Here is a 12,402-nt window from a genome sequence, read left to right as displayed (position 1 = left end):
CGAATCACATCTACTTTCGCGTCACACCAACAGCTCGGTGAAACGACCTGCCGAACATGCCATTGGTGCATATCCGCGATCTGGAAACATGCAATTTCCGGTCCTTGTGCTTCGTTCGCGCGTATGCATGAAGAGGCACACATTGGAGCTTCTTAGAGCTTGAATGCGTGCATATCTTGTGCGTCTCCATATCAACTTCTCCTCGAGTGCACCAAAAAAATGTCAGACGCTTTAATTCTTTCTTTTTTTCAGGAAAACAGTAATGGACAAGTTTAGTAGTGTGGTTTGCTGGGCCAGTTGGTGCATGGTGAACGTATAAGGAATTCCAGCGTTGTCCAGTGTTGTCCTGTCCGTTTCTTCTTTCTTGTGCTCGCGTCCATACTTGCTGGAACCCCTTATTGGCCTCGAGCTCCACCACTGGAAAAGCTGGCGCCACCGTCGGCGTGACGTCCTATTAGGGATCACGTGGACATAGCGGCCGCGTCGGCTGCTTCGGGAGCGCCGAAGCAAGCTGAAAACGAGAGTTTAAATTCCCTCGTACGTAAATTCCTCATTTAGTGGCGAGATTTTCCCGCTTCGAGTGTCTCCTTTACAACGCTTGAAAGCACTAGAATAAGTGGCTACGCAACATGGTAGGCCACTGCTCGATGCCGCAGTGCTAGACGTACGCAACGGAACCCGGTGTCAGCCTTATTCGCATGTAGCCGCAGGACAAGAAGCTGCGTGAAGCTTGTCTCGCGAAACATAAATTCGACAGACAGTCGTCGGCTACAATCCGGGTATGCAGCAAGCACGGACGCGAGGAAGATTTCTGCTACGGCGCCGGGTCTGCGATGTTCGGAAAACGCGCACTGAGACGCTCGCCCGAGTCCACTGCCCGACTAATGGCATGGCGGTTTGGTCTATGAACTTCTCGATGCTATAGATACTGGCAAGTTCACTGGAGTGGAAAGGGAGCGGTAAAAAGCACATTAAAAAAAAGCAGGGCATATGGTCATGTTTGTGTTATGAATTAATGCACTGGATTACAAAAAAGAAGCAGCGGGAAATCGCACGCTGAGAACACCTATAAACATACAGTGCGACGCTACTCGAGAAATAATATTGAAACGTCCAAGAATTTAGAAAGAAACAAAAATAGATTGAATCTTCGCGATGGCACATCACAGTCCCCGTAGGCGTCGAAGTCTCTACAATGAAATTATTTTTGAGCAGCTCTGATAGCGCCCACGCAACAACGGTTGCTTGTATACTGTCAAATAGTCATATTCTGCGGCCTAAAGCTCATGACATGGTGCGAAAACGCGCACGCGGCGAAAGCGAAACAGTGTGCGGACAAGCATGCAGACGCGCAGTCGGTCGCTGCGAATCTGTGCGATCGCTGCATTGAGGCTTCATTCTATTACGCTCCGTTTGGTTATACAAACACTATAAGAACATATTTCACATAGTTTGCTCTCAGCGTTCCCCTACCTTTCACGCAAGAAGCCGGTTCGGGAGACTCCATCGCGGCGACCGCGCGCAGTGGCGTTCACTGTACGTATTCGGTAACGAGATAGCGTCTGTAAACGATTCTGTGCTTTCAGTTTGCCCAAGATTATTATTTAGACAGTAAAAAACTTCTCTCGTTTCGAAAGCAATTACAGAAATGTCCGGGAGAGCTCGTGCGTGGTGTTTTCAGTGAGCGCTGACAGCAAAACCTACGAGGAGCGCGCCGCGTGATCCCTCATACTACGACAGCGAGGCGCTTCCGATAGGTGGCGACTCCGTAACTCCTCGCCGTCAATACGTTCAGTAAAGGACAAGATGCGACCAAACCAGTGACCTATAGCTCACTTTACACTGCTATTTCTCTTCAACCCACTACCAAGAAAGACAGAAAGACAATGCTTTGCTCACGCCTGCATGATCGCTGCCCGCACGTACATCCATTTATAACCGACGCTCGAAGGCACCTTTCTCGCCTCACAAAAATCGCCATAATTTCACGGGTGCATTGCGTTTCCTCAGTGATCTGCGCATAGGTTCATAATATTTTTGCAACCCTTTGTCACTGCAGAAAGAAAGGGAATGGAAATGCGTTTAAAGGCGTTGTGTAAACAAATTAAGGGCACTCGAGGTTAACAATTAATGCCTACTCTCGGATAGAAAAAAAAAAAAAACAAGACGCTTAGGTAGGAAGGATCTAGGGCGGACTATTACCCGACAATGCACCCTTATGTGAGTGCAATGTGGTGACCGCCCATGATTTCTTTAAGCAGGGTTAATAAATGAAATGTTACATACGCTGGCGCAGCGCCAGCCAAACTTCGAAGCCTGACGCACTCGGTCTTTAGAAAGTGCTTCAGCTTATACCCTGCGGGAGAAGCAAAACATAGATGCAGTAAAAGTGCAGTTACTGCGCGCATCGCCCGAGAAACCGACGCACATTCCTAAACAATCGACATCGCGATGACGTATAGACCCGCCGTGGTTGCTCAGTGGCTATGGTGTTCGGCTGCTGAGCACGAGGTCGCGGGATCGAATCCCGGCCACGGCGGCCGCATTTCGATGGGGGCGAAATACGAAAACACCCGTGTGCTTAGATTTAGGTGCACGTTAAAGAACCCCAGGTGGTCAAAATTTCCGGAGTCCTCCACTACGGCGTGCCTCATAATCAGAAAGTGGTTTTGGCACGTAAAACCCCAAATATTATTATTATTATGACGTATAGATTAAAACAAAAAGTTTTACTAATCATGCACTGCGCGTCTTATATATATATAAAGCAGCGAAGCTCGGGCCAACGTGTCCTCGCACCGCCCAACCGGTTGTCTGCACTGCCAGACGCCGTCAGTGCAAACTGAGTGGGAACACGCTGCCAGAAAGGGTCAGACTAGCAGGGTGGCACTGCACAAGAAGTCGTGTACCGGGTGTTTCACGAAATTCACGCAACGACGTTTGGAAGTTCCTTAAATAAAACAGGGAAGCTGAGATAATTGAATGATTTCCTTTGGATTGATTTTACCACCGAGGAATGCATTTGAAAACGTGTCGACGTAGTAATTAGATAAGTAATCATGTATTTTACACTAATTAACGTTCCAGCCAAAACAACCACGCGATTGATCCCACTGGAAGGCTTGAAGCGCACCTTCAGAAGGGTACGTAACCGTTCTCAAAAATGCAAAAATTTTACGCTGCTAATTTTTTACAGCGTGATGAATTCCGGCCAGTTTTACGCAGAATTTAACCGAAACTGAGCAACCGAAGAGCGCAACAGTTGCGCGCCCTTATAGTAGACGCCCATGAATGACGTAACTGTTACACAGCGCCTCACAACCGGGCGAGCGTGAAGCGAGCGAGATCTCGGCTTGATAAGGACTCTCGCTTGATGCTCGCCCACAGGTGAGGCGCGGGCAGTCGATCACGTCACTCACGGGCGTTTTTGCTACGGGCGAGACAGTCGTGTTCTTCGACAATTACTTCTTTAATTACTTCACTCAGTCATCTTGAATGTACGCCTCTGTGGTAAAAGTAATCCAGAGGAAATCATTCAACTGTCTTAACGTTCTTATTTTTCAAGGAATTTCGAACGTATTTCGTGAAACTACCGGTATAGCTTCGGTGCTTGAGTCGTATAACGCCAGCCTATCCTGGCCAACACATTAGAGGGTTACAGCGGCTATAGCATTGTGGTTCACGCAGCAAAGTTAAGACTATGGGTGCACATCGCTCCGTTTAGAATCTGGGGGCGTTCGCCTTAGCTCGCGCATAAAGGCAATCGGTTTGTGTATTAATTGCAGTAGAGCGGGCCTCTGTACACAACTAACGCCTCTACAACGAAATGACCTGCATAACGAAGGAATGCTTAAGTCCCTGCGGAATTCTTATCTTTCATATGCCTTGTGAACGCCTCTACAAACGAACACTAGTGTAACGAATTTCCTTCTACAACGAAGGAACTTAGACGTCCACCCCCCCCCCCCCCACGCCCTACCCATCACCTTGAAGACTGTTTTGTTGCTTTACAACGAACTCTACACATATGTAGCAACGCCGCCACTGGCCTTTGCAGACTGAGCTGCGCTCTGCGCTAACGGCAGCGCCAGCGACGCCCTTGAGGAACGTGCCGACGCCAGCGAGTATCACAGTCCTGATGCAGTGCTCCAGAAAGCGCTGGATACGTGTGCTAGTTGTTGCAATACAGCCGCGGGCGCGACGGCTAACGAATACGTCGCCGTAATGACGACGTGATAGTCAAGACCGACCGACGAGGTCTTCAAAGCAGGCCCATACCCAGGATTTTTTTTTTCGGGGGGGGGGGGGGGGCAACCTAAGGTAACTTTCCTATGAAAATGATGGGGGGGGGGGGGGGGAGGGGGTACTTTACAAGTACAAACGTGAATAATGCCTACCGTTCGCCATAGAGACGTGTAAACCCGCAAAAGAGAAATGAAATAAGGTGTACCTCACAGGTACGCCTGTGAGATGCACCTCTCATTTACTTGACAAAAAAAAAAAAAAACACAACAAATGGACTCGCGCAGGAAAAAAGCGCAGGAAGAACACTTCCACGAACAAGTAAACAAGCGGAAGTCTAATATGAAGATTTTAGTCGCGTTTCTTGAATTAGGTCTGGAAGAATTATAGAGAAATATACGTTTGTCCGTCAATCACAGTTCTTTTGAATCCTTCGTTCACTGCTCTACCAAGTGACAAAACCGACTCGTATTGTTATTTGGGAAGTTACGTAACGATGCGTGGCCGTCGGTCCCGTACAGCCGCGTAGAGCGCCGGACGCTGCGGTTCTAGACGTACTGTGCCTACCGCGGAAGGTTAGAAAAACACCCACATAAGCACAGCAGAGAAGTGGCTACGTCAGGCGGCTCGACTAATAACTTTAGGAGCGTCATTCAAAACACACGGAATCATTCTCCGCTTCCGGCGGCGCTTTCTCTACTTCCTTTTTAAATGAAAAGGTGTTGATCCATGAATACTTTCAGAAACAACGGATAAATTTGTTAATTTTCGCTTTTCTTTCCTGTTTGGCTGTTCCCTCGGCTCTCCCCTTAGTAGATTGCGTAATTTCTCAACTGCTTGCCACTCTTATTTCCAGTTGCCAATTTGCGCGAAAAGTGCTGTACAATTAAGAAAAAAACCAGACGAAGTAACGGGTGACATTCATATTGCTTACGGGTTTAACGGTTATTGCAGAGTTTGGTACCACCGACGCTGTTTCGCATGATCTTATTTTCCCCCTTTTTAACCCATATCATGGGTATATGGCCGCGAGGATCCGCCAGCGTCGCGGCGAGACGTCCCTCGAGGAAGTAATGAGGCACAAGGAAAAGTTAAGCGCAGCTGGCGCTTTCTCGGGCCGCAACTCGTTCCAAGAGCAAACAGACCAGCTTATTACGAGCCAAATCCCTTTCTTGGTCCCTGGATGAGTCTAAACGAAGAAGGTTGAACTAACGAAGGAATAGCGATGCGCGTGACCGTTGCGATGGATGGTGACAACTGAACGCATCTCAAGTTAATCGCGCGGGCACCGAATTGATGAGAAAACTGGCCTTCACACCCCAGGAGATGCCGATAAGGCCACCCGAAAGGAGTGAAACAGGCAGCAAAATGTTGACCATCGAATAGCTGTCAAGTCTCAAGCTTGATTTGGCGGCGCTTTAGGAATGTGTGTGAGGAGTGGTGGCGTGGGGCAGGGTGGAGAGGAGGAGGTATGCCACTTAAATTCGTGGGGGGGGGGCTCGCCCAGACCACCCCTTATGTACGTGCCTGCTTCAAAGTCATCAATATAGAGCGGAGAGGACGCGAATTGTCAACGAAGCAACTATGATATAGAGGAACCAACACTTTCGACGGCAGGGGAGGCCATGGTGGCATTCGACGGTCCGCAGTTTTACCTTGCGGCGTTTCCCGGGTTTAGGCCGCAGCGCATGCCGCGAACCTCAGTGCAGTAAGGTCGGCTACAGTCCCACATTTAGTCAGACGATGTGTGCAAAAGAAATTAGCGACCTGTTTCACTATAGGCATCTCTGTAATTCACGTTAAACAATTTTTTCGTTGTTGTTGTTGTTGTCGTTGAACGTGCTTACCCTGCTCTATATATTGTGTACGGTGCACGATCTTTACAACGAAGCGACCTGTATAACAAAGGCTATTGCAAGTTCCCAGTTATTTGTTATAAAAGCGTTTGATTGTATATCTTTTAGGACCTTCCGCAACGAACTTTCGCAGCTCACTCGCATATTAACGCATTCGCAGCCGAATAGCTTTGCTTTCCGTCATAGATCTTTCTTGCAGCGTACCTCCCGCGCCGAATCGCTCATCCTGGGCGTTTCCTCCGACGCAGGAAGCTATAAAAAACGAGGACTATACACCGTCGCGCATACCTGCGCGATCCTATAGCGATAGCTCGGCAGAATTTCCCGCCACCGTAAGTTCGTTGAGACATAGCTGCCTCGCATTTTATTCTTCTTTCCTTGTTTATTATTATGTTTTTTTTAATGCTGAAGTGCACGTACACGCAGCTGGCTCGCCAAATCCCGTAACACATACGGCGTAATCACGCGTAAGCCTCTTACCCTCACAGCGGAGCGGCTAACGAAACGGCTATGTTGCACGGAATTATACGGCAGCTTTCTCGACTGCCGATTCGCCAAGTGTAACCTGAATGTAGGATAAACGCAGCGCGCGAATCCAGCAGCGCAGCAGATGCAGCCCCCGTGGAAGCGCTCCCGTTTCCATGGTGCGCGCAAGTGGCTGTCGCGGCTCGGCGCAGCTGCAAGAGCGCAGCATGCGAGGAAACCGCCGGCGTCCCAAATCTGCCGTGCACTACACGCACAAAAGTAAGATCGCAAGCGCGTGTAAGCAAACCCCACGTGCAGTACACGCAGCTGCTCTGCCGGATATCACGCCTGGTTTAGAAGACGTCACTCCTTATCAGGAAATATATAAAGAGAGTAACACTTTGGAATAGAATATCTAGGCATGGTGCAGATATTGTTTTTATATTAGTGCGCCGTCCCCTAGTTCCAAATTTAAGAGCGGCAGACGGGGTGCGGTCGACTGGTATGCGAATCAGTTGACGTACAGAGCGACAGCTTTTTTCCAAGTCATGAAAGTGCGGGTCTGTATATATACGCTCGGGTGACAAAAGTACTTAATATTTGTTTATATTGCACTTTTTCTCCAGTCCCTGCAACCTTTATGAAAGAAAGAAAGAAAGAAAGGAAGAAAGAAAGGAAGAAAATGTAGCATGAGTACACAGCGTAACTGGCCCAGGCATAGTGTCTATAGCGGCGTACCAAATTTGAGTAGTAATTTTTGAGAATGACTCAAATACGAATCCAATAGTGCCAGAATCGAATCGAATACCTTCATAATAATAATAATAAAAAAACGCTCTTACGATTAATCTAAAACGATGTTCATATCATATAGTATTCGCAATGTTAGCAAGTTTTTGCCATAACATTGCACGTTATGAATCGTTGTTGACTATAAATCCAGATGGATCATTCAGAACAAATAAGAAGTTTGTTCGCATATACCCGGGACTCTTCGTAGAGTGCAAATAATCGCGGTTTAGAATGATACATCCGGCTCACTGAGGGAGATAGCGTGCTCCACTACGTAATTTTTCGTGTTCTGTGTCTACTATATGGCCACAGGGATAAAAGTTATCGCACTTTTTCTCCAATTTTGTTTTCTCGTGCGCACTTGAGGATTTAAACTACTCGAAAACTATGCGGAAAATATTCGTATTTGCGAATCCTGACTATTCGATGCGAATACGGAGTCGAATTAAGACAGATATTCGATTCGTTATTCGAGTTTTTCGAATATTCACACATTCGAATATTCACACAGTCTTAATAGTGTTCCTTATGTCGTAGGCGATGAAAGTGTCGTGTCTTGTTTGCACGGAGCATTTTTCTTCTTTTTTTTTTGGGGGGGGGGGGGGGCGATTCTGTAAGTTTCCACCTTGTGGACATACCCATTTCGTTTGCTGATAATTTTCTGATTGGTTGGGCTGTGGTACACGTCAGAAGGAGGCAGGCGCCCCCAGTCAATCAGCACTTCAGCAGCAGACAAAATGCAGATGTCTACTAGGTGGACACTTGCAGAATACCCCCCTTGCTCTCGCGAATTTTCAAGCGACCGCAGTATTAAAAAAAAAAAAAACACGGTGTTTTGAGGAGCTCCAGTCACCATCCATGAATAATCCCCTATGTACCTACTAATATAGTCGTGCTCTCCCGCCTTTTAGCGGAGAAAATAACGAGCAGTTATCAAACAGGTGGTTCTGAATTAGACGAATTATACCTTCATATTCCAAGAGCACCAGGTCCTATGACTACCATACGTAATTAAATACCTCGGCTAGCTATACATCTTACCAATTGCTGCCTCGTATTTCGCGTCGCATTTCAGAAACGCAGCACTCGCAGCCCTCAATCTGCCGTCAACTCATTCTTCCCTCATTCCCTCAATGCACTCATTCTTCCCAGGCTCTCGAAGTGTCTATAATTACTAGTGCGTCGGAACAGACATGAAGCAACACGCTTGCGCGACGCTGGCAAGCAGACGTCGCTCCTACAAGGCCACTTCGCCGCCGAAGCTCCCACGTGCGCGGCGACCACACGCGCGCGCCGGAGGCAACGGATGGGTCCGGCGGCCGTGCAGTCGACGGAATACCCGAGCGCGCCTACGCACACACACCTTCCCTCTGATTCGGTGTATACTCACTGCCTTGCTTCTGTTGGTTGAGCTGCTCGGTGCTGCGCAGCAACCTGCGGGCGTCATCGTCTGCCACATGTCCGCCGCACAGAACCATACTTCGCCACCCCGCACCCGCGGGCTGGCCTGCTGAGGGACTTTGTCGGTCCGGGGTTCGCGCCAACAGCGGTCGAAGAAAACAAACACAGCGTTCGGCGCACACACAGCGCACGCGCGAGGAAAAAGCGCCTGCTACGCGCGCCCGCCGAACGCAACACGGCGAAGAGGAGCAACGGTCAGGAGAACACGCTCGCGGAGGAGCTGCCGGGCAACTTTCAAACTGGGACCCGTGTCGGCGGCGATGCTTGTCGGCTGCCCGGACGCCGCCGAGAGATTGGGTCGCGGCGGACCACGCGTCCGCCGTGCGGCGCGCCAGGCGCAAGGTCACGCCGGTCACGACGCATGCGCAGCTGCTGGAGCGCCGATTTTGGATTCCCCCAGCAGCTCGCCGAGGGTACTCCACATGCACCGCACCTCGCGACTCGTTTCTTTATTGCATCCGAGGGGAGCCAACCTTTGGTGCTTCCGCTGGGCACGGTATGTCGAGGGCCGGCCCGATCGGAGCGGCACAGTTCGCGCTGCCTGCGCACACAGAGCGCGCATGTGCACGGTAGTGACCGGTCCTGTGGCATCTCCTCGAAGGAGGTGCCCGCGAGGAAGCGGGAGAAAGTGTGATGCGCCTGAACGATTGAATCTGGCAGCAGATTGTTTTGCTCGCATATGCACCCAAAACGGCGCGGCACTTGATTCCTGTGCCCGTGTCTGCGCCAATTCATCTTAGTTTCGCAGTTTCGCAGTTGCTTTCAGATATATATTGGCGTCCAGGACAACCCAACGCACCTAACCCACCGATGCAGTGCTGCACAACATGCCGAAGGACCCTTTTCCCTCTCATCGCTTTTATTTGTTATTTTCGCTGCGAAAATAAGGAAATTTGATAAGTATGCGGATGTGCTTATACGCAGGGTATTAAGAACAGCTTTAATTGCGAAGCTTAAAGGGACCACTAAAGAGTAACATTAAATCAGTTTATACTGGCAAAGTGTCTTTCAAAACTCAATTTTAATTATTTTCTGTGGCAAGTGGTCGATTGCTGGAAGAGAAAATGAAAGCCGAACTTCCATTTTTTTCGAACTGCGTGCGCCGGAACACCTGCGTGGCTTCGTCAGTGACGTCACAGATCATAAAGTGTTTTCTCGTATTTGGGTCGTTGAGGCTGAGTTACTGTTATCGAAATTTGCAAAGTTCTGTCTATGGCTCCTTTTGAAAAAGCAGGCTGGTGAACAAGCAATTGGCAACTAAAGCGTCGATTCTAGAAACACTAGAGGAGAGATGTTGGTAGGATTCGTGGAAAGGAATAAGCTGCGTATAATGAACACCCTCTTCAGAAAGCGTAGCAACAAGAAGTGGACCTGGAAACGCCCTAATGGTGAAACAAGGAATGAAATTGATTCCATGCTTTCTGCCGATCCCATCATAGTTCAGGATGTAGAAGTGTTAGGTAGGTAAAGTGCAGTGATCATAGGATAGCGAGATCTAGGATTCACCTCAATTTGAAGAGAGAAAGAGTAAAATTGGTCAAGAAGAAACAGGCCAACCTAGAAGCCGTAAGGATAAAAGCAGACCAATTCAGGCTGGTACTTGCAAACAAATATGCGGCCTTAGAACAGCAAGATGAAGATGACATAGAGCTGATGAATGAAACCGTAACGGTTGGCTTCAGAAGCAGCATTTGAAGTGGGAGGTAACATACCAAGGCAACAAGTAGGTAAGCTCTCCCAAGCAACGAATGACCTAATAAAGAAACGACAAATGATGAAAGTGTCCAACTCAAGAGACTAGGTAGAATTCGCGGAACTGTCAAAACAGATCAACAAAGAGAAAGTAAGAGGTATTCGAAATTATAATGTAAGAAAGACTGAGGAAGCAGTAAAAAATGGACGCAGCATAAAATCGGCGAGAAGAAAACTTGGCATAGGACAAGCCAAGATGTATGCACTGAAAGATAAGCAGGGTAATATCATCAGCAATTTCGAAGATATAGTAAAAGCAGGGGAAGAATTCTATACTGACCTGTAGAGAACCCGAAGCAGTCACGATACCTCCATTAGAAACAGTAATGAACAGGAGACAGAAACTCCTCCTATAACTAGCGATGAGGTCAGACAGGCCTTAAAATACATGAAATGGGGAAAAGCGGTAGGAGAAGATGGAGTAACAGTTTATTTAATCAAAGATGGAAGAGACATCATGCTTGAAAAGCTTGCGACCCTTCATACGAAATGTCTCACGACTTCAAGGGTCCCAGAGAATTGGAAGAATGTCAGCATTATACTAATCCACAAAAAGGGAAACGTCAAAGAACGGAAAAATTATAGGACCATTAGCTTAATTCCAGTATTGTGTAAAATATTCACCAAGATAATTTCTAATAGAATAGGGGCAACACTTGACTTCAATCAATCAAGGGAACTGGCTGGCTTCAAGAAGGGATACTGTACAATGGATTACATCCATGCAATCAATCAGGTAATTGAGAAATCTACAGAGTACGATCAGACTCTCTATATGGCTTTCATAGATTACGAAAAGGCATTTGATTCAGTAGAGATACCAGCAGTCATAGAGGCATTACGTAATCAAGCAATACAGGCCACTTACGTAAATATCTTGGAAAATGTCTACAAAGATTTGACAGCTACCTTAATTCCCCGTAAGAAAAGTATAGGAAGATACCTACGAAGGAAGGCGTCAGACAAGGATTTACAATCTCTCCAATGCTATTAACCACATGCATGCAAGAACTTTTCACGCTATTAAATTGGGACGGCTTAGGAGTAAAGATCAACGGAGAATTTCTTAGCATCCTTCGGTTTGCAGATGACATTGTCCTGCTCAGCAACACTGGGGACGAGTTACAACAAATGATTGAGGACCTTAACAGAGAGAGTGTAAGAGTGGGGTTGAATATTAATATGCAGAAAGAAAGATAATGATCTATAGCCTGGCAAGGGAACAAGAGTTCAGGATCGCCAGTCAGCCTCTACAGTCTGCGAAGTAATACGTTTACCTAGGTCAATTACTCACAGGGGACCCTGATCATAAGAAGGAAATTTACAGAATAAAAATGGGTTGGAGCGCATACGGCAGACATTATCAGATCCTGACTGGAAGCTTACCAATATCACCAAAAAGAAAGGTGTACAGTCAGTGCATTCTACCGGTGCTAAAATATGGGGCAGAAACTTGGAGAAACTTGGAGGCCGACAAAGAGGCTCGAAAAAAAGGACCGCACAAAGAGGGATGGAACGAAAAATTATAGGCGTAACGTTAAGATACAGGAAGAAAGCCGTGTGGATCAGAGAGCAAACGGGGATAGCCGATATTCTTATTGACATTAAGAGAAAGAAATGGAGCTGGGCAGGTCATGTAATACGTAGGTTAGATAGCCGGTGCACCATTAGGGTTACAGAATGAGTGCCAATAGAAGGCAAACGCAGTCGAGAACGGCAGAAGACTAGGTGACGTGATGGAATTAAGAAATTCGCAGGCACAAGCTGGAATCGGTTGGCGCAGGACAGGGGTAATTGGAGATCGCAGGGAGAAGCCTTCGTCCTGCAGTGGTCT

The 12,402-nt window shown here is 47.7% G+C and overlaps 1 protein-coding gene across 2 annotated transcripts in view; it reads right to left on the bottom strand.

The window, feature by feature from the left end:
* Window positions 1-12,402, bottom strand: part of vari (MAGUK p55 subfamily member vari) — a 94,353-nt gene that overhangs the window by 59,268 nt on the left and 22,683 nt on the right. Inside the window, exon 1 of one of the 2 annotated variants that reach the window (XM_075676797.1) lies at window positions 8,746-9,079. The exons of the other annotated variant lie outside the window; for it this stretch is intronic. Coding sequence (XP_075532912.1) covers window positions 8,746-8,833 — 88 coding nt within the window. The 5' untranslated portion in view covers window positions 8,834-9,079. Of the gene's footprint in view, window positions 1-8,745; window positions 9,080-12,402 lie in introns of those variants that run through there. 2 annotated transcript variants of the gene reach the window in all.

The sequence above is a fragment of the Dermacentor variabilis genome, chromosome 1 (assembly GCF_050947875.1).
Source record: "Dermacentor variabilis isolate Ectoservices chromosome 1, ASM5094787v1, whole genome shotgun sequence".
Taxonomy (NCBI): domain Eukaryota; kingdom Metazoa; phylum Arthropoda; class Arachnida; order Ixodida; family Ixodidae; genus Dermacentor; species Dermacentor variabilis.
This window is presented reverse-complemented; position numbering and strand designations above follow the sequence as displayed.